This window comes from Chanos chanos, chromosome 2, assembly GCF_902362185.1.
Source record: "Chanos chanos chromosome 2, fChaCha1.1, whole genome shotgun sequence".
Taxonomy (NCBI): domain Eukaryota; kingdom Metazoa; phylum Chordata; class Actinopteri; order Gonorynchiformes; family Chanidae; genus Chanos; species Chanos chanos.
Window position 1 is genome coordinate 19,215,632 of NC_044496.1, and position 22,624 is coordinate 19,238,255.

At 41.1% G+C, this 22,624-nt stretch overlaps 1 protein-coding gene across 1 annotated transcript; it reads left to right on the top strand.

Annotated features, from left to right (window-relative positions):
* The first annotated feature begins 412 nt into the window (after positions 1 to 412).
* crispld2 (cysteine-rich secretory protein LCCL domain containing 2) lies at positions 413 to 12,429 on the top strand. The gene is made up of 15 exons (XM_030765895.1): positions 413 to 510; positions 2,373 to 2,740; positions 4,267 to 4,385; positions 5,120 to 5,252; positions 7,024 to 7,139; positions 7,526 to 7,626; positions 7,742 to 7,900; positions 8,030 to 8,090; positions 8,170 to 8,236; positions 8,327 to 8,457; positions 8,595 to 8,638; positions 8,749 to 8,821; positions 9,084 to 9,159; positions 10,875 to 11,005; positions 12,082 to 12,429. The coding sequence occupies exons 2-15, from the start codon at positions 2,486 to 2,488 to the stop codon at positions 12,131 to 12,133; spliced, it is 1,518 nt and encodes a 505-aa protein (XP_030621755.1). The 5' UTR covers positions 413 to 510; positions 2,373 to 2,485; the 3' UTR covers positions 12,134 to 12,429.
* Positions 12,430 to 22,624: the final 10,195 nt, after the last annotated feature.

The following is a 22,624-nucleotide window of genomic DNA, read 5'->3' on the forward strand; positions in this document are numbered from 1 at the left end:
AACTTCAGCCACCTGAACCTAGAACCTTCTACATCTCTTTACTCTTGTAATCGTTGCGTAAGCATAGTGTAATAAAACACGTATTCGTTCACCCACCCAAGTAGTGTGTGGTGCTTAATATGAACGTTAATAAACGTTGCATGTATCCCAGAGGTGGGACTGATGATGACGATTTGCGTTTTAATGCCGACATCGTTCGTCAGAGAACGTGGGACTTGCCAAGAACATAGCTTTCCTGCGAAGTGGGGGAGGGAATGGGATGGATGAGCCTTTTTTTTTGTCTCTCTCCTCTTTTCACCGGAGTTCTCTATAAAAGGCGGTGTATAGTTTGAGAGAAGCCAGTAAGAAGTAATCGAGCTGCATTGCTAACCACTGGGAGCGCTGCCAAGCGAGCGAAGAAGCCTTGTTTGACAAAAAGGGAAATATTTCAGAAAGCTAGAGAAGCACTCGCTGTGTGTTCTTCATATTAGAAGAAACTATTGGATAGACTCTGGACAAAAAAGAAATTTGGTAAAATCTGATATTTCATACTTGCATGCATCCTCAGTCACATGCATCCTCTGACCTCTTACATTTTTCTGCATTAATGTAATTTATTCATTCGGTTATAAGTGCATGAATTTTAGCTTTTTATTGGCGATTTTATTCATAAGATATCTGTCTTTTCATGAATACTTGGCCGTCAGCTCTTTTATGGCCGCCTGCCTGTCTTTAGCCACTGAAGTTCAACACAACATCCCTCGTTCTGTTTGAATACTGAGTTCAGATGATGTTGGTGTCCTGTATGCACTGTTAAAATTTCGGTCGACTTTACTGAGGGAGAACTTTGAAGGTAAGGAGGGAGAGAGGTCGGTTTTAATTATAGGCTAAATCTCCATGTAGCTCAGTATTCAGTGAAATATTAAGGGAATTTAATTTCAGGCTCACAGAGTTTTATTGAAACGTCCAGGAGAGGTGTGTTTCTTTACAGTCTTTATATGTATTGATCTTTGCTAACATTTTTTTTTAAAATTGTGAAATTTAAATGAACACAAATGTCTGGGTGGTGCGAGATACTATTAGGTTGATAGTCATGTGTGAAGGCATTTCATAGTGATCAAAACTTGTATTAAAGGAGTGTGTTAACCTGATAGCACTGTCTGTCACAGCAGTACAGAATTCAGGAGAGGGATGAGAAAGGCTCTGAACTGCACCTCAGTGTGGGCCGGTGTGAGAGGGGTGTGGTGACCTGGCCTCTGGCAGTGTGAGCTCTGTTACTGGAGCAGTGACAGTGTGTTGACACAGAGCGGGCGTCAGACCTCAGAACCTCTGGCAGAGAGAGAGAGTACTGATTTGGTGGTAGAGGGAGAGAGGGGGGCGAGGGGGAGTGCATGACAAGTGCGGCTCCATGCTGTCGGACTCTTTGCTGTTTGAGCAGTGTTGTTTGACCTTATAGTGCCAATGGGGCAGTGGCATTTGCAGGCAAACTTGGCATTGGTTCCATATGCTGGTAATGTTTGTCTGAAGGTGACACTGCATTTTAATTTAACTTGAATAAAATGCCTTCCATTCACATCTCTGTCCCTCCTCTAGCCCTCCTTTCTTCACCCTCTTTGTCTCTCTGTCTACTCTCGCTGCTCCTCTCATCTCTCCATCTCCTCTCTGTCTGTGTTGACCTGCCTTTAAAACATGTCAGCCCTGGAATGGTGGTGCTTTTGTTACTGACAAAGACAGAAATGACTGTGTTTTTCCAATCTTTGCTACAAACATGATTTTAACAAGATACTATTTTGTGTTTTGGGGAACACATAGACATTGTTGTTACATTCACTTAGATTAAAGAGGCTTTACAAAGATTTGGCTGAACTGAAGAGAATCAGATATAATTTAGTGCTTGGAGTGTGATGAACAGTGGCCTGAGCAGCAAACAAGAGCCAGGTCTTTTGATGTGGAACAATACCTCTGGGTTAATTGCACTCTAGTGACTGTGGCAGAGGAGAGGAAAACCTATCTTGCAGAAAGCAACTTTCATTAAAATGATTATTAATATTTCTGTTACCATGGAGGAGAGGGAAGGCTCTAACTGGTATTGATTCTCAAAGCTACGGTTTGGCTTTTGATTTATTATCTGTGGGCAACACAGACATAAAGTGTTGCACTATTAATGTTCTGCTTGTATTACTCTAAAATGCACTTTGCAGAGTTTAGATGAGGCTTGACTGGGTCTGACCAAACATATGTGTTTACATTTTTGTTTTTGTGTATTGAACACTGTGTGTAAGTGTGTATGTAAGTGTGTGTGTGTGTGCACTTCAGATGTCTTTCTGAGCATGTGCTGTGCTCTGAGTGCTGCTCTGTTGGCTCACAGTGTGTATGTGTGTTTTCTCGCTCAGATTGCGCATAGAGAGAGCAGTGCTGAAGAGAGAAGGAAACTCACATAAGGCTGCCCACTGTAGCCTTCCCACCAGTACCACAGAGAGACGCCCAAACTGAGCACACTGCTGACATGTCCACACTGATCACTCTCACCCTGCTGGTCCTCGCGGCCATGCCTGCAGCTGCCTTATTCCTGCCTGACTCTAAAGAGCTGCGTCAGCTGTTGAGCCGTTACCAGGATGAGATGGAGCACAACAGCACCACGGGCGCCGCAGCCGGGAGAGTCCGCAGAGCCATCCCCTGGGCAGACCGTGATGAGATCCTCAATCTACACAACAAGCTGAGGGGGGGCGTCTATCCCACTGCCTCTAATATGGAGTACATGGTGAGAACATGAATGCAATAATTCATGGAGAAAAAATTCTGGTGTCAAAATGTGTGCAGTGCATTATATTGCTGCACTAACAAAGCAAGGATGACTGAGCTGAACTGGATAAGTTGGAGTGTGAAATCTGACCCAGCTGAGATAGGCGTATTGATGATATAGTGACCACACATCTAGAGAACTGTAAAAAAGTTATGGCAAATTTTAAACAAAGCTCAACACTTAGTGTTGTAGTAATTGTTCTTTGTTCCAGATGCGGTCTGCTTTTTTACTGAAGCAGTAAATCTCTTTGATTCTTTATAGGCCTCTGTCAGGTGCTGAGGCTTGCTACATTTATGGGGAGAGACCTGTTGATTTTATTAGTGTTTTTCTCAAGCTCTGTTGTCGGTCTGGTGAGGTGCTGTTTTACGGGAGAGATAATTGCAGTAAGCTGAAGCTACCTGCAGAGACAAATAGACAGCGTGGCAGTGCCAAGTCACTGCGGTTAGACTTCCTGAGACGGCGGTATCACTGATGAATTTTCTCCTAAGGTGTGGTTACTGACTCTTTCTGGAAGATTTTAGTTAAGTTTTGACTCATGGACTGATAATGGTGGTAAGGAGAAAATCATCATTTGTGTCTTCCTTTATGGCATTTGTTCTGACATAGAAGACACAAGGAGGGGCTAATGAGTTTGCCAGAACAGTACAATGTGGTAAGTGTAATTGAAGAGTGAATTAATATAGTGAACCTGCTGAGTGAGCTGTGGCATTGGAGAGGTGTTGTCTCTGTGCCAGATTTATTGGAGCTGAGGGGCTGTGAGTCAGGGACATTACAACTAGATAAAAGAATGCACTGTTAAATGTGGTTTTATTGTTTGGAGGAGGAGACACCAGGAGGGGAATGAGGTCAATGTAATTTGGTGAGTATAGTACAGGTGACTGAGTTCCCCACAACTCCGTTCTCTGCCAGGACTCACTGAGACAAATATGGATTTCAGTGCGCTGCACGCGGCCCTGACTCAGCCACCACCTGAGTAGAGGGTGTGTGAGCGTCTGTACCGTGTAACCACCAAGCATCTGGAAATTTACTGAGAGTGAGTGAGGGGGTGCCCTGAACGCTCCTCCTTCATACTCCAGTCCTGCGTGAGTGTGTGCATGGAGAAGACAGGGTAGTGGACAGAAACCCCCCTTCCTCCGCCACAGGTGTAGAAAAAACAGAGGGAAATTTGTCTCATTGAAGCCTGATTGCTGTGGATTTACAGTGGAGAGCAGCCAGACTCTGATGCTTTTGCCTGTAGTCAATATTTTACTTGTATTAGGCACAATTCCAATTGTGAGTAGGGCATTTACAGAAAGAGGCTAGGCTTGCCAAATTAATCATTTGGAAAGAAAAATCTGCACACGCAGTCTAATTGCTCTGGTTTGCATTTTTAGGAGTCACGTGTGCTGTGCCTCTTTTTAGCAGTAGAATGTGAGTCTTGGAAGGAAGCGTGATTTAAGTCTGTGTGTGTGTGTGTGTGTGTGTGTGTGTGTGTGTGTCCTCAGGTATGGGACGATGAATTGGAACGTTCAGCCACTCACTGGGCAGAACAGTGTATATGGGACCATGGGCCTCAGGACCTGCTCATGTCAATTGGTCAGAACCTGGCAGTTCACTGGGGCAGGTAAGACCTCTCTCTCTCTCACACACACACACACACACACACACACACACACAAAGACACAGCCTCTTCAGTATTACTGGCCTCTTACCTGACTGCCTAACACTCCTCCCAGTGCATGTATAGGATGGTGGACAGTGAGTGTTTGCATAGTAAACACCACATACAATACATATTATGTAACTACTATGTGTTATATGTGAGGATGATAGTGGAGCACTGAGTGCCCCTGTCTTACACACTGGCTCTTTGTGAAAATCAGCAGAGGACCCACTTCTTTCTCTCTCTCTCTCTCTCTCTCTCTCTCTCTCTCTCTCTTCCTTCACCCCCCCTCTCCCACAGCAGGTGCCATTCCAGGAATCTGTTCTCATTCCCATAATCCTGCTCTTTTTCAGTGCCAGCCTAGAATCCTTTTTTTCTCCACCTTTCTGCACGTCAGCACTTTTGAGTGCTGTATAAAGTCATGCTTACAATGAAACTGGCTAATGGATTGGTTAGTGGGGCCAGGGAGAGTTGAGGTTTTGGAACCCCTACACTGGCTTGAGAACAGATGATGTAGCTGTGTTAGTGGTCAGTGCTGAACTCATCAGCAAAGAGTGGAGCAGGGAGAGCTGTCCAAAATTTAGTCAAAGGCTCCTGCATTGGTCCTCATACCCCTCTGACACTCACTGCTGCTAGGTTAGGTACCGGACTAGTGTACCTTGGTGCAGTTGCTGATGCCTCAATTGCTCTTGCAGGTACCGCTCTCCAGCCTATCACGTCCAGGCCTGGTATGATGAAGTGAAGGACTACACCTACCCTTATCCGCATGAGTGCAATCCCTGGTGCCCAGAGCGCTGTTCTGGACCAATGTGCACACATTACACACAGGTGAGTGAGAGAAGCAGGTCAGAACCAAAATCATGACCCACTTGATGTGCATATGTGTATTAGCCTGTCTTTCTCTTCAACAGCTGAATTTAATAGGTAGCATGTGTGACCTGCAAATGTCTTGAGGCAGATATAGAGATGCCTTAAAAACAACATGTGGGATGCAGGCGTGTCAGCTGGTGTTCATTAGCCTCGCAAAAAAACAGGGCAGCACAGTCTCCACTGAAGCATGTGCACACACGTCAAACATAAACACAAAAGCAGTTCAAAGAACTGTCTTCTATTACTCTTCTCTTCTGTCTCTGCTCTTTCTCCCTCTCTGTCACTCTGTCCAATGACTGTCTATCCTTAATTCCTAAGATTTAATGTCTTTGCTCTTGCCTGTCCTCTTTTTCTTTGCTCTTTCTTAATTTCTCTTTTGACATGAAGGAACAGATCACTTCAAAACACTAAAGGTCAAGTGTATATGAAGCATAGAAAGACCTGTACAAGAGAAAAAATACATATAGGCCTACACAGAGAACCGGCATCCTCTTCCATCAGACTTTACTTTATATCTGGGATGGGTTTGTGAAAACAGCCTGCTTTCCTCCAGTTGCACTCTGAAATCAGGGCATCTGGAAGCCGTTCCCAGACTTGTGGATCATTTTTGTATTTGACCTGGATTCCTTTGAAGATGCAGCAATGCAGGGGGAAAAAAAAGAGTGCACAACCTCCCTGCTCCTCTTTTTCCAGTGCAGAATGGGAATGTGGTTTAGGGGATATATATATATATTTTTTTGCCCTACAAGTCCTTCAGTGTCAAACATTTCCTCAGAGATCAAAAATGAGCCTTCGATTTAGTACTGTGGGATAAGCTGCAGCAGAGCGCAGTCAAGTGCCTTTGCTGAATCATTGTTGCATAGTTGACAGTGCCTGTGGCCTCTTTCTGGCCCCAGTGCAGGAAGTGAATTCCTGAGGGAGAGAGAAAGAGAGAGAGAGAAGAAATGCTCTTTCAGTCTCCTCTCTGTGTTACTGGATGTATACCTGCTGTATGGTTTCAGATTATGTGAGAGAAAAATCTGAGTAAGCACTTGCCATTCATGTGCTGTAATATGATCTGGCTCTGGGATTGAGCCTGTACTTGATGAACCTGGTTATGCCAGCAAACCCAGAGAGGGTCCAACCACAATTTTAGCTCAAGTGCCTGCATACAGGCATTGATTTATTTGTATGGACTATGTGGATCACGAAAATGATCACACAAGTTCATAGGAAGCAAATTTTGGTCACACTCGAGGGCCGTCTCCTTCCTCAGACTAGGGGAGAATGAAAGGGCAGTCTTTGCTTTTTACCCCCGTGGCCTCATCAATCTGTCTCCTCTGGCCCAGCATGGGAACCACTTCCTGCCACAAGTTCTGGGGGATCTCTAAAGAGTCAGAAAAGAGAGTTCAAGAGAAAGACAGAATACTGAGTAAATAAAGAAGCCATTCATGTTAATTCTTTCTCTCACTGTCTTGACAATTTCAGACCCTGTTTCAGTCTTGCTAACGCACATTACATGACTTAAAAGACTGGTCCTTCAATCTTTAGCGTAAAGATGCATATGACACATCCACAGGTTCTTATTTTAGATAGCCGTGATAGGTTTCTGTGGCGAACTGTTTAGAACACAGAAAAGGAGTCCACAAGGGAATGTGGGTTGTGGTTGGAATGTAATGGGATAATGGAAAGAGCTCTGTGTAATGAAGAGCATTATATGCATGATAAAACAAAGATCCTTTTTTTCTAGCTGGTCTGGGCCACCACCAATCGGGTTGGCTGTGCAGTCCACACCTGTCCAAGGATTAATGTATGGGGAGAAATTTGGGAAAACGCTGTCTACCTTGTCTGCAACTACTCACCAAAGTAAGAGAAAATCTCTTTCTTTCCTTTGAACTTTTGTGTGTGTTGCACAATAGCAAGCGTGTTCTTAGGAACTGACCTTTTTTCAAGGTGGAAATGTTTACTCTAATGTTATATTATGATTCATGTAGACCATAAAAAGTTCCATCTTTGGAAAAATGGAAAAATTATTAAGTTTTAGGAAAGGAATACATGGACAGAGTTGGCTCTCCTTTCCAGGCAACTCTAATGAGATAATTGCCAGGAAATATTTTGTTAACGTTTAAGGTTTTAAGCATCTGCTATGATGCCTAAAGAGCATTAAAATAATTGCTGGGCTGAGAGCTCTGTCACGTCCAGACATTGTGTAAATATTTCAAAGACATGCTGACCCTTGTGATCTTGCTCAGGGGAAACTGGATCGGAGAGGCCCCCTACCAGCATGGCCGGCCATGTTCTCAGTGCCCTCCAAGCTATGGAGGAGGCTGCAAGGAAAACCTCTGCTACAAGGGTAAGCAATGGTTTGAATCACGTTTACATTTCCAACTAATTTCTGATGTATCCTTCTGTCTGGCTCTTTACTTCCTTGGGAAAAAAATATTGTCCATGTATCTCAACTCCATCAGGAGATCCAAATCGCCACGAAACACCTGACATGAATGAAGTTGAGAAGCCTCATATACCAGTGCAATCTCGGCCAGCCACTGTTAAACCCAAACCAAAACCTAAACCTGCTGTGCCCAAGAAACCTTCCTCACCCAAAACACCAAGTAGCACCTTCCTTAGTGAGTATGGGGGAAGATGTTGGGGGGGGGGGGGGGGGGGGTTAACTTCAGTCAGATTTGTTTCATCAGTCTAAACGCATAAGCAACAAGCATGCTATTTTACTGCCTTTGTTGTCTTTTGATTCACAGCTCAAAATATCAAGTGTGAGACTAAAATGCGAGACAAGTGCAAAGGGGCAACCTGCAACAGGTCAGTCTCAGCTTATTTACAATGATCATAGACTCAAGATTTTGTATTTTTTACTAAATGGTAATCTGATTTCTCTTAGATTCAACTGCCCCGCCAACTGTCTGAACAAGAAGGGTAAAGTGTGGGGCACACTGTTTTATGATGTGGTAAGACAATCGTTTTAAGATTCTTACAAATCCTGATTTCACCTTATTTTTTGTAATCGTTTGAGGATCTACATTCTCCTGTTATTTCAGCAATCAAGTATTTGCCGTGCTGCTATACATTATGGAGTCATTGACAACAATGGCGGCCTGGTGGACACCACACGGAAAGACAAGCTTCCTTTCTTTGTCAAGGCAACTAAGAATGGAATTGAATCCTTCAGGTATGTTGCACCCCCCCCTCTTAACACACACAGAGACACACACTCACACACACACTCACACACAGTAATGCTTTAAATTTGATTTATGTCATGTTTTATTCATTTTCTTGCTTTATGCCTTTTCTTACTCTTGACAGTAAATATAAACCGGGGAATGCGTTCATTGTGGCAAAAGTGGAAAGTAAGTGTAAATTTTATCTGATGCGATTGTGTATGCATATTCATTTTTGATGTATGTGATACTTTTGTATGGATTAATTCTACATGACGACTCTCCTCTGTCTTTAACAGAACAATCAATAGACTGCTATACTACAGTTGCTGAGATTTGTCCATATAAGAAGCCATATTCCCATTGTCCAAGGTACTTCAGAATAATAACTTGCACAGCATACAGACAGGAGAATCATATTATGTATTATGTATTACATATTATGTAATCCAAAACTGTTTACCCTTAGAGCAGTTTGCTTGATTTACCATTTGCCTTAGCAATCTCATCAGTCTTCATTGTGCTATTTCCAAAACACCTATACACATACTGTGTCTTAATTACTCAAATTTGAGCCTTTAAAATATTTTAGTATTATTTTTTAGTTAATCATTTACCTTTGTATGACCCTCAGAGTACTCTGTCCAGCTAACTGCAAAAATGAACCTTCGTATTGGGCTCCAGTGATTGGAAGCAACATCTATACAGATGTAAGTACCTGCCTCTGTTTGAGTTGAGCCCGAATGGCTGAGGGATGAGTTATGAGGAAATGGATGAATGTGGTCTAGCACTGTTGAGAGCTAAAGTAACCGTGAAGTTTGTGTGGTAGAAAGTGCTGTTAAAGATTACTGAGAGGACATTGTGAAGAAAGAAGAGAAGGTAGACTTCTTTTTTGCCCATGATCTCTGTCCCAGAACTCTTACAGACCACAGGGCTGGATCTGGTTACTGCCCTTGCTGACTTTTTCACCATGTAGTTAAGGTTGGAACTGAAATAGGTAGTGAGCTAATCACCAACTGAAGAGCAGGGAAATGCCACTCACTCTCAGTTCCCTGAAAGGCAGGGAAACACCCTGGACAGGTCACCAGTCCCTCGCAGACTCTCAATTCAATTCAATTCAATTCAATTCAATTCAATTCAATTCAATTCAATTCAATTCATTCATTCATTCATTCATTTTCTAAGCCGTAAATGCTGATTAGGGTCGTGGAGGGTGCTGGAGCCTACCCTCAACGCTCACTGGGCGAAAGGCGGGGAAACACCCTGGACAGGTCACCATCGCACGGCAGTCAATTCAATTCAATTCAATTCAGTTCAGTTCAGTTCAGTTCAGTTCAGTTCAATTCAGTTCAATTCAATTTAATTCAATTCAATTCAGTTCAATTCAATTCAGTTCAATTCAATTCAATTCAATTCGGTTTGGTTCATTTTGGTTCAGTTTAGTTCAGTTCAATTCAATTCAATTCATTTCAATGCAATACACTGCCCAATCACACCAATCCAATTAATTTCTCAAATCTCAAAAATGCCATCCCAGTTCTATAACCTGGTAAGATATCGCTATTTTCATGCAAAAACTCCAAGCATATAGATATGGAAATGCCTGTAAACTGGCCTGGATGCTGAGTGGTCACATTAAGAGTTCCTGTCCTCAGACAAACTTACTGCCCTTTAGTTGTCTCCAACAGCATTCCAGAGTAAAAGCTGAACTCTTGTCCAACTGGCCACTGATCAGAACGCTCTGAAGAGTTCATTAATTACCTTTGTCCTGCAGCCTGACCCTAGCACCCACTGTAAACAAAAGCGAAGGGACAATTACTGAATTAGTTTGAAAAGTATACAAAACAAGCAGATAAACTTTATGTTTTAATAATCAGTCAGAGGTCAGCAGGGGGAGGCTAAGCACACTTCAGCCTTGTTACAGCTAAGCTGATGCATAAGTGAGGGCCTCTAAGCTGCTGATAAGGGCTGTGAGCTTGATGCACACTGAAGCCAGACTTTCAGACATGTCACTGGCCAGGCGTCTAGCCTGCAGGAAGTCTTTACTGGTCTCAGCTGTGAATGTGCCATACCCATTTATAGTCCTGCAAGTGATGTCATTTGTCTGGGCTATCCCTAGCTGAAGTTATGCATTTTCCTCTGACCTCACTGAATTATATGTGCATTTCAAACTGCAGTGGAGTTAAATATTTGTGTCATTTCATATTGTCACATTACACTAAAAGGACAGAGTGTCTCATTTGGGTAGAATACGCCCAATGCATCTTTGTGTGTAACAGTTTGAATGGTAACGAAGAAGACATCCTGCTATGCATGTGTGTTCACATAACATTTTTCAGGGTACAAGATATAGCGATTAATGTCTAAAAGATTCAAGGAGAGTGAGTTTGTACCTAAAGAAGCTTCTTTGTTCTCCCTTGTCCAGAACTCTAGTATCTGCCGGGCAGCCATCCATGCCGGGGTGATCAAAGCCAGTGGTGGCTATGTGGATGTCTTGGCGCTGGATAAGAAGAAGAGTTACGTGGGAACCTTGAAGAACGGCATTCAGTCTGAGAGGTGCCTGCCTGCTTTCCCTTTCCTGCATGTTTTCCTGCCATGAGCAATCAAGCCCTGCTTTCAGATGCCATTCTGGGTGTGCCTAGAGCCCAGCTCTGCCCCTGGCACATAGAATTCTCAGAGTTATGGTGTGGTTTCTAGTGTGGCCAGACCACACATGGACTCTTTGCTTACTCTACACTAGCACTCAATGGTGTGTGCAAAGTGCTGTATAGACAGAATTAGCTCAAGTGCAGTCTCATGACTCAATCAAACAGCCTAGCCACAAACAAATTGATTTCTAGCTCTTGCCCAGACTACACTCACATTGTTTTAAAGAGAATTCATTATATTATACTGTAAAAAGATTTTCATTTAGACTGAAACACCACAATATTATTGACATTACACAACCACATGATAACGGGTGGGTGGGGGGGGGGGTCGGTAACTAAGCCTGTGGAATTTCTGTCAATAACAAGAAAATAATCACAACATATCCAGTTACTTGCGGGTGGAAAAGCTGTTGGCTGCTGACTCAGTGGTTCTGTCTTACAGATAATTGCACTTGATGATATGCCAATGGGACCAGTTTTTATCATGTTATCCAATAGGGCAAAGCCTCAAGGCCACTCTACTAGTTAATTAATTACAAGGACATCAAGCCAAATACAACAGTCAACAGCGGTAGTTGGAAAAGGGAATTATACCGAATAGGCCAACAACATTAGAAACAATAAGCCAATGTCAGAGTGAAAGTTTCCAGATCTGTCCCTAAATGATCTCACCTCTTAAATGTAGGTCTCACAGTCTGTTAATAGGCCATGCCTATTCTGTGCTGAACACTCAAGGTTACCTGCACTACTAACTGCATTATACTTCTTAAAATATTATCATTATTATTAATCTCTTAAACGATCTAGCTTAGAGTTGGGATACAATTTTTGTATTGCTCTCCCATTTTATCTGTCTGTCTGTCTCTCTCTCTCTATCTCTCTCACATTTAAGGCAAGAGTTACACAGAAGGAAGCTCATTTTATCTGTCTGTCTGTCTGTCTCTCTCTCTCTCTCTCTCTCTCTCTCTCTCACATTTACAGCAAGAGCTACACAGAAGGAGGCTCATTCCGTGTCTTCACTGTTCGGGACTGAACATTCGGTGCATGTTCCTGTCCAACGCTCCAGGAGCACACAGGGTCCATCGTCATTCCTGAATGAACAGAGAGTGTCAACACAAGTGGTGCCATTGCAGCTCATGTCCCCAAACCTCCTTTGGAGGAAAGAGACATCCACACAGGACCAATGGATATGTCTTTCTTTGTTTACTAAGAGCACTTGTCATCTTGTTAAAAGTTGGTGTAATCAAGGGTGCAAGGATACTTTCTCATACTTTTCAAACTTTGGACATTGATATTTTTTTAAGGGAGTCAACACACAGGCAATGTATGTAGAATGCTGTGTGGCAGAAAAGACGATTTAACAGCAGTGCTGCTTTTATATGTCTTCAAATCAAATATGTAATTTTATTTTTTGATGATGTTTATGCAGTGTTTTTAATATAAGAACAACACAAAATGATTGATCTCAATACACAGGAATGTATACTGATCACACTGTTTTAATCTTTTTTTTTTTTTGTACAAATTTCCTTGCAGTTTGTCTGATCTCAGCATGTTTATATAGCACATGATGTGAATTCATTCTGTGCTACTCTTTGCTTTCTGTGTAGAGTTGTCCATCTTCATCTTTTTAAGCAGTGGCACCCACACTGACTCAGAGAACGTGAGAGGTTAAAGGGTCTATTGGGCTGGGTGGTGGAGTCTTTGCTGGACAGACAGATGCACAGCATAGGAAGGGGAAAGGGAGGGAGGGATGGAGGGAGGGCATGCCTCCAAGGAAAAGAAACCTTTCCTGAATAACCCTTAAAAGATGTCCAGTATCAATAACGTGCAGACGTTTTGGTAGAAGTGCAATAACATTGAAACAATGTTGTGTGCTTTTAGAGACTAGAGGCATTGGGTGCATTTGTGGGCAGGAGTTTTACTAAGGTAGCGTGGTTGCTTTTGCAGTCTTTTTCAAGAGTCTTTTTTTAAAAGCCTCCGTTTTTCCTTATTTATTATCACTTCAAGTTTACTTTCTAGTCATTTTTCTTCAGGGGAAGGGAATTAGTTAACAAGAAAATTTTAACATGCCTCCACCAAAGACAAATTAAGTGTCCATAAATGCAGAATGTAGCTGGAATATATCTGTTTGGCAGCATTCAACTGAGATTAAGAGGCCACTAAGAATGGTTTCATCTGGAGCTTATCTTAAATTTCTCTTTGTGTTCTTGGGAAAGATCGGTAAAAGACACTGTGCACACAAACATGGATCTGTATAAGCCACTCTTACACAGCCGAGTAATAAAAAGATACTTAACTTGGAGACACGCAGAGGCAACCTTAAACAAGAAATAGCAGCAAACTGACAATTTCCCCATGTCCTCATATCTTTCGTTTGTAGTAGTTTAATGCTGTTGGACTATGTGCCTCTTGATCCACCCTTCAGGCTGTGGAGCAGCCTTGTTATGATTAGATTCTGTCTAGCCCTCCATTTTGTTTCTCTCTTCTCTTCTCTTCTCTTCTCTTCTCTTCTCTTCTCTTCTCTTCTCTTCTCTTGCTATGTCCATCCCTTTTTATTTGCTACCTCAGTCCTGTCGCAAAATTTGGTTTAAAACATATGGAAAGTAATGAATTCAGTCATACTTTTTTGTACAGCTCTAGAAATTGATTTCTGTAAATATTTTTTTAAATCATTGATGATGTAAAAGTGTTTTTCAGAAATGTATATTATCTGTTTCGTGTTTTTATACAAGCAGTGAATCATTTTGCACAAATGGAAAATAAAGTATAATATAGAACCACAGTTTTGCTCATTGCAAATTATTTACTGTATGTAGAATTGCAAAGGAAGACACCCTACAGTGTTCGTATTCCACGAGCCTTTCCTGAGGTTATTTGATGTGATAGCTTGGTAGGAGCTGCCAGTGACAGAGTGCAGTGTATACATAGAAGAGAAAGACTCGGCCAGACCACCCAAGCAATGTGGGTTAACTGAACACTTTTTCACATGCCACAAACACCCAGTGCTTTTTCTTTTACAGTATACATTGGAAATAATGTGAAATATGTGTTCAGTACAAATAAAGCCCTCTCATACTTTGCGATTTTGCCTAACTTGGACAAAATGAGGTTTCACTGCATCTGTTACATGATTCTTAAAACTATTAGCAATGACATTTTGGGAAGAAACTACAACTTAATTCAAACATAACAGTTTTGACAGCGGATCAGGTGTTAAGTAAAACGAGAAGAGTGGAAATGAAAATTTGAAAAGCACTACATGAAAACTCTGTTGCGTTCATTCAACAACTAAAAGTAGGTGATCAGGCAATCAATGTGGGCACATGAGAGCATCTCTCTTCCTTTCTGGTAGAGGGTAGAGTAGGTCTAGAACTCTGCTTCAACATTTCTGTCCTGTAGAGTTTGTGTAGAGATCAGCTTGTAATTGAGATTCTGGAGGCCAACTTGTCTTTTGGATTGAAGTTACACACTGATCTTAGTTCTGATGAAAGTACGAACGGAAAATGGAAAGAATGTGACTTGCACTCTGCCATTGAATTTCCTCTGCTAAAATGCTTTCACCCTTTTGTCCTCTTCAGATGCTTATACATGGAGATTTGGATGAATGGGCGGATGGATAGATGGATGGTTGGATGGATGGATGGATGGATGGATGAAGGGGTGGATGGATGGATGGATGGATGGATGAGTGAGGGAATGCAGTAGTGAGGAAAAGAACCCCAAAGGGCTCACTGAGTCAGCAATCATTCTGCCAAACATTGCTTTATGATCTTACATAGCCAAGGAAGCTAGCTTCAAGATGAAAAATTTAATCTGAGAATCGTGACTGTCATGATACCACAGGTGGCTTTAGCATAAGGCATAGGGACGCAATTGCTTGGGGCCTCATCTGCCAAAGGGCCTCTTGAATTTGTGTTTCCTTTTTTTTTTTTTAATTTATAAAACATTTTTCCTTTCTTGCCTCATGCCTACCGAGTCACGGCCATGCTGATATTCAGTATAACAGCACTCCCTCTCGTGTGTATCACAGTGTGAATAACAGTGTGATATTGCTTTTATACAACATTTTATCATACCCAACTGCAGGCTAGCTGGTTCTTTTTTATCATAAATGGAAACGTATCCACATTTGCGCTGTCGCTAAATGCGAATTACGTTTGCATTTGTGTAATCAAAGATTGCATAGGAACATCTGTAAAGCAAAGTAATACACAACAGTAAAATGTCCCAGTGCTGTTATACTCAGTATCAGCACTCATGGAATGCCTGTTGTCCAATCAAATTACTTGATCAGAACTAACTATTGTATAATATTTATTATCACCCACTTTTCACATTTAATGGACTATTCCACCTTGACCTTCCGTCTTTGCATGCTGCATTTGCGTCAAATCAAATGATGTAGCAATGCGAGTTACCATCAGAGACAGGCAGTCACTATCTTTGTGAAGCGATGAAGCGTTTTGAAAGTGGATTTGAGGAGAGAAAGAGCAAGATGGAAGATGCCCAGTTTAAGGAAAGTTTGCCTAAACTGATAGATGTCATTATATCAATAGAGCAAAGTCAGAAGAACGCTGGATGTGGAGGACCTGATATCAGCATTCACAAATGCTAAAGCCTGGAACACCAGCACACACACAGTAAGTATACAGTTGTACAAGAACTTTTTCCTCATATAAACAAGATAGTTTTGAATTTCAAATGTTTGTAATTATTTTTTGAGATATTTTCTATGCGATCTGTCTCCTCCTTAAGTTATTTACTTGCCCCTCTCTCTTTGTCTCTGTCCATAGAATGATGTCAGTATCCAGACCTCAGTGACCCTCCAGGCAGCCCACTGACCTGCTGTCTGTGATCTGTGACCTGGGTGAGTACTTACAGTAGCATCCACTCACCCTGTCTTTACATTCTCACCCCTCCTCCACTTTCCATCTCTGAAGATCAATGCCACTGAACACTAATGAGTTAAATAGTTTTTGTAGATGAGATAAGGCAATAGCTAAGAGCAAGGTGTATGTAGGTTTGATTATTCCCCTCTCTTCAAAGTAAGGTTGTCAAAGTAAGCCTGACACAGATCACCAATCAAACAACAAAACTGGAAAGAGCCTAAATCAGCAGATCTCACACAGACTCACACACACACACACACACACACACACACACACACACACACACACACACACAAACACATACACACACATATACATACAGTTGTGGACTTCAGACTCTTAGTGGACGTTCAACTGCTTTTTGAAAAAGCATGTATCTGATACTATACTTTTGTCTTGAAAGAATTAAAGATTATATACGTATAATCTTTTTCTTGTCATATTGTCTTCTTCTAACTGGCTGAAAGTCATCTGAAGTTCTTTGGTTAGAACAATTATAATTCTCATTTGGGTCTGTCCTTTAGTTCTGTGGCTCTGTTAACTGAGAAGAGCTGCCTCCAATTATTTTTTGTTCACTAGCTATGATTGTGTTAAGCAAAATGGAGAAGGGTCCTCACATTGATCTTTGGCTGGGGCCTCCAAATCATTAAAACTGACCCTGCATGATACTCTGACATAAGAAATGAACTGTAGCATTTAGAAGAGAACAACAACAGCAACACCAAGAAAATATTTGTGGGACCACCAATATTACAGATAAAAATGGCAGGTGGACAGTTTCAGTGGGAGAGATCTCTAAATCAACTAAGAGGTTATACCTCCTCTTTTTCTCAGTCCCTTTAATCTCCTTCAAATGTCCTACTCATGGTTGTTACTAAACAAATAAACACTTCAGACCTGGAAGTGATTTGTAGTGCATGGTATCCTGTAATTAGGCATGTGAAGAACTTAGGAGTGGAAGAGGACAAGCAGAAGCTCTCTTCGTCTCACAGGATACACTTGTTGCAAAGTGTCTCTTGCACTCAGACAAGAGTTATTGAAGCAGGAGCTCAGAAATACAAGGTTTGCCTATAGAGCAGCTCCACCAAGGCTGCCACATACAGTTCTGGAACCTCTGTAATGTCTTTACCTTCTTTATTTACAAAAGAGTGAACATCTATCACAGGTGAATGGTGCAAAGGCTTTGGGCTGAGTATAGGGTTAATGATATGAATGAGTTTGGACTATATTTAATATTTACAGCTTCTTTCCTTTGATTCTTGTTACTTGCTCTTACTGGAGGAATTCATGAGGAATATATTCCCCTTCATTTTGTTTCAGATGTTATCACAGCGTATCAAAGGATTATTTTAAATAGATCATAAAAAAAGAACTAGATATTCCTACAACATATTTACTTTTATATTCTTTATATTCTTCCTTATGACATCCTTGGGTCCCTGACACTTGCGTAGAAAAACACTTCAAGATGCTTCAATATTTTCTATGAAGTACATGTGTTTTCACCCAAATTACCAGACTGTAAAATGGAAACAATCCAACATAATTCAAGGTTGTCCTACATACACATCTGATTAATTGATGTTGCAGGTCAGTTCAGATGTCAGTCTGAAATACTGCACATCAGAGAAAAGCCTTATAATTAACATCCTCTGAGAAAGAAACACAAGAAATATGTATATTACATCAGTTACAGCCTAACACTGAGTTATCACAATTCTCCAAAGGAATTGTGCTTATGAAACATTTGAATGGGGAAACTAGGTTAGGTAATCATGCACATGTGTACTCAGTAGATACTCTACATTGGGACCAGAACAAAGACCAGACAGCAGAATTAAATTAATGTGACAGGTTCTGTAAATTGTGATTGTGTTTTTCCCAGTTGGGGAACGATTATGCAGTTTTGTGGTTTTGGAGAAATAGGGTCATCTGAACGAGTCGTGTAGGAGGATGTAGGATTTAGAAGGATGTAATGTAATGAGTCTGAGATGTGTCTGTTCAGCATATTGAGTTTTTAAGATGACAGAGTATGTAGGGGAGTAAGAGGATGTGAGGTGTGGAGAGAGAGTGTGAGAGCAAGATGAGGGTCAAGAAAAGGTAGAGGGTAAGGAAGAGGCAGCTGAAGAAGTATCTATGCTAATGGTAGTTCTTTCCACCCATCTGCATTCTGCTTTAATGCAAAACTACACAAATGTTTTGTGTGCAACTTTACAGTGTATAATTACCTAACAGATCAATCCAATTCATTCTTTTGGTTGTGTTTCAGCAGCTTTCAGCAGCTGACCAATTGCATTACATCATACCAATAACTGCGATAATGTACTCTCAAGTCATCACCTGAAGCTTAAAATAGAGATGCTGATTGGTTCGATGCTGCACTGTAAACAGGCAGATGATTCTGGGCAGTAGGTGCTTGCTGCTGTCCATATCCCTATGTATCTAACAGTTATATAACCACAGTTTTGTTGGGAGTCATTCCTACTCAGGGGTCAAGGGTAAAAGGCTTCCAGCACTTGTGGGGCTGTTCAATAAATAACATTTGAGAAGGAAACAGAAGTCCCCCCTCAGTTGCTTGGTATGGTAAATCACCTGTGTTCTAAGAGGAACATCTGTGACATACAGCTCTGAATAGTATAGCAGGTCAGTGTTATGTAAACCAGGGTTTAGCTCAAAAATGTAGGTCAGATAAATCTCTTATGGCTTAATATAGGTCAGATACATTATCACAGTTTGTAATACAGATATACAGACCCGATCTTTCAGTAAACACGTTACGCTATCAATCTCTGCTCATGTAATCCATCTCAATTTCATTCTCGTTACCTCAGTTTCACATAAGCAAATGCTCATACACTAATAAACAAATGTGTAGTACTCTGAATGCCTTGTGAGAATCTAGTTCAGTGACGTCCACTGCAAGATTCAAACAAATTGCTTGTAATAAAACATTTACTTGACTTGTTGATCCTGCTTTATGAAACTGACATCCATTGAAACAACAAAAAACACAAACACTCAAATATCACAACCATCTGAGCAGTTTTGAAGAAGAAAATTAAGGGGAAATGAAAAGATGAATGATGTGTTTTTCTTTCTTAATATAAAAGGCTTACGGTTTTTTATGTTGAGGAATCTTTTATGCTGACAGATTTTTTCAAATTGTTCCCCCAAGAGTTCAGAATACATGTGGAATGGTGACTTAACATGAAACAGTGGGGTATGAGTTAATGTGGAATGGCAGGGTATGAGTTAACATGAAAGGCGAAATGGTGGGTAATGAGTTAACATGAAAGGCGAAATGGCAGGGTATGAGTTAACATGAAAGGCGAAATGGCGGGGTATGAGTTCACATGGAATGGCAGGGTATGAGTTATCATGGAATGGTAGGGTATGAATCAGTGTGGAATGGCGGAGTATGAGTTAAAATGAAAGGTGAAATGGTGGGGTATGAGTTAACATGGAATGGTGGGGTATGAATTAATGTGGAATGGTGGGGTATGAGTTAACATGGAATGGTGGGGCATGAATTAATGTGGAATGGTGGGGTATAAGTTATCGTGGAATGGCGGGGTATGAGTTAGCATGGAATGGTGGGGTATGAGTTAACATGGAATGGTGGGGTATGTGTTAACATGGAATGGCGGGGTATGAGTTAACATGGAATGGTGGGGTATATGTTAACATGGAATGGCGGAGTATAAGTTAACGTGGAATGGTGGGGTATGAGTTAACATGGAATGGTGGGGTATGTGTTAACATGGAATGGCGGGGTATGAGTTAACATGGAATGGTGGGGTATGTGTTAACATGGAATGGCGGGGTATGAGTTAACATGGAATGGTGGGGTATGTGTTAACATGGAATGGTGAGGTATGAGTTATCATGGAATGGTGGGGTATGAGTTATCATGGAATGGTGGGGTATGAGTTATCATGGAATGGCAGAGTATGACTTAACGTGGAATGGTGGAGTATAAGGTAACGTGAAATGGCTGGGCATGAGTTAGCATGAAATGGCCGGGTATGAGTTAACGTGAACTGGGGCCTCAGTGCAAACAGACCAAGAATGCCTGTATGTTAAATAAGTGATAAGAACTTCATACTGTCTTGTGAATAAAACATTTATTGTTTAACACATCCAGAGTTTTCCACTGTGTGACATACTCAGTTCTGGGAAAGGGGCATATCTAAAAAAAAGGGGGTCTTTGGACAGCAGAGGGATGGTGTGTCGTTTGAACTTGGATTGCAACTCTGACTCCTCAACTGCATATAACGTAAAACCCTGTTATTTTTGAAAGTGTGCCAGGAACCATTGTTGACAGAGAGGTTCTGAATAGATGGATGGATTGCTGGATAGGCTGATGAGTGTGCCACTGGATGAACAGATAAGTGGTTGAAAGGATGAGAAGATCTCGGCAGGCAAAGAATTTGCTAAGCTCCTCAGTGAGTGAGTGCCTTTAAACAAGAGATTCAAAGATTTTCTCAGTTGCTTGTACCAGACAAAACAAACTGAAATGTAGCTGCCTGGCACCAAAACCTAAATGATCAAGCTATTTGTACACAGCCGCCAGGTCATCTACAGCATGTATCAGTAAAATTAGACAACAAATTCATCCCAAAATGCTGAGTTCTTGATGTATCCACACAACTGTCTCCACAAATGTCTCCTTATTAGTCCATAATTTTGCACAAATACGAGTGAGTTGCATGATTGTATCGTACTGGTGAGAATACGACTCATCTGCAATGATGTCCGATTAGATGGTAACATTACTTTTTAAATTGTTTATCATTTGTGAGACTCACAATACAGGCTTTGTACTTGTGAGACATAATTGTATTTATGGATCTCGTTATATGTATGAATTGTCTTTGCTCACATTTTTTTGCTCTTAAATTACATTATGCATATAAAGGACATTGGCACAAAAGTCTTTCCATAGGTTCACAGGCATAGGTTCATTAAATACTTGTCAATCATTCAGACCAGGTACAAAATATTCTCCTAATGTCTATTCTCTGTTTCACATGTGATAATTGTCAGTGCTCAGTTACTTACTTAAAACAATATTTTAACATTTAATTCTTTTCTATTCCATTTCTTGACAGCATATTCATTATAGGTAACATTTGTTATGGACAATGTTGAAGACTGGATCTAGTGTTTTGGCAGCAATTATTTATTGAATGATGGGCCATGAATTAACTGAAAAATTACAGTTTGAGACCTTTTTTGAATAGTTGAGAAAGAAGTTCACGTTTTCTCTCAGGTTTCAGATATATAAATTCAAAACAGATATGATACAAGTGGATAAGTGTCACCCCAAATTTCAGCTTTTTACTTTTTAATAATGTGAAAAAAAAACCTTGTTCTGACTGTCATTCACTGGAAATCATCAGAAAATGGACGGAGAGGATTTCTGTGCAGGGTTATTTTAAGATGGACAATTTCTGACAGACTAGAATTTGAGAATGTCCAGGAAAGTAAGACTTCACTGGATTAGTGAGGACCTGAGTCATTTTAGCACTGATTATGGTGGACTTTGTGGTACAAAAAAAGTGGTCAAGAAAGCCAACTTCAGTTTAGTTTGGACATGTGATGAACTGACAGCTTGATTTGAGGTGTGTCAGAGGTAGACAGGCCTTTTATTGGTGCCATATGTTCTGGAAACTTAAAAAGATTCATTTTGGGTTTGGCCATAGAATGTGTCCTGAGAGGTCTCTGGTCATGGTCCTTTTGCATGGCTTCTTTCAAAAGCTGTCTGACTCTGACAAATGTTTTGAAATGTGGTTGCCAGCGAGAGTGAACACACAGTAATTATGCTGTCATCCTCAATGCCATTTGGTGTTATAGTCTAAACAATCTCAAGACATACAGAGGATGTTCTGGCTGAAAGCAAAACAAAGGACATGCACCCATCACTTGTTATTTTTCAGCGTTACTGAGATATTTTGTGGGTCAGTTATATTCTCTGACTGCTTACATGAATGCATATTCTCTGTTTTACTCTCAAACTCTCAGCAGAATCTCAAAATGACAAGCCCTATGTAGGGATCACAAAACGTGACAGCAATATTGTGTGTTCAGACAGCATTGCCTTTATGAAACTAGAGCAGTGGGATAAATGTGAATTTGAATTTGAATTTGAATTTGGATAGTGCTGGGTTCTGTGAGCAGCTTCTTGAATTCAACACTAACTTATTAAAAAAATACAAGCACAAATACAGCACAGCTCAGGAGAAAATGGGCTTCCCTAGAGAGTAGACCAAATGTTACATGGTTGTTCCTGACATAAGGGACTGATGCCCTAGTATGTCATTGTACTGTATATGTAGTGAAACCCATCTCATGAGCGACGTAGAAGACTCCTGTCATGTGAACTATAAGGTCCTGGCAAACTGCCTAAGCCATGGAGTAGAACAGGCCTGTTAGGGAGCCAGTGAGAGAATTCAGAGAAACAGAGAGAGGCTGTTGGTTGGAGGGAGAGTTGATTGATGAGCTCCCTGATTGAGGTGGCATTTAGAGCACTGAGCCACTCCAGATTTGCTTGGGTGCATTACCATTGCAGATACGGTTCTTGTTATCTTCTTATGGGGTTGGTTTTAGACAGGAGTCCTGAAATCTCAATA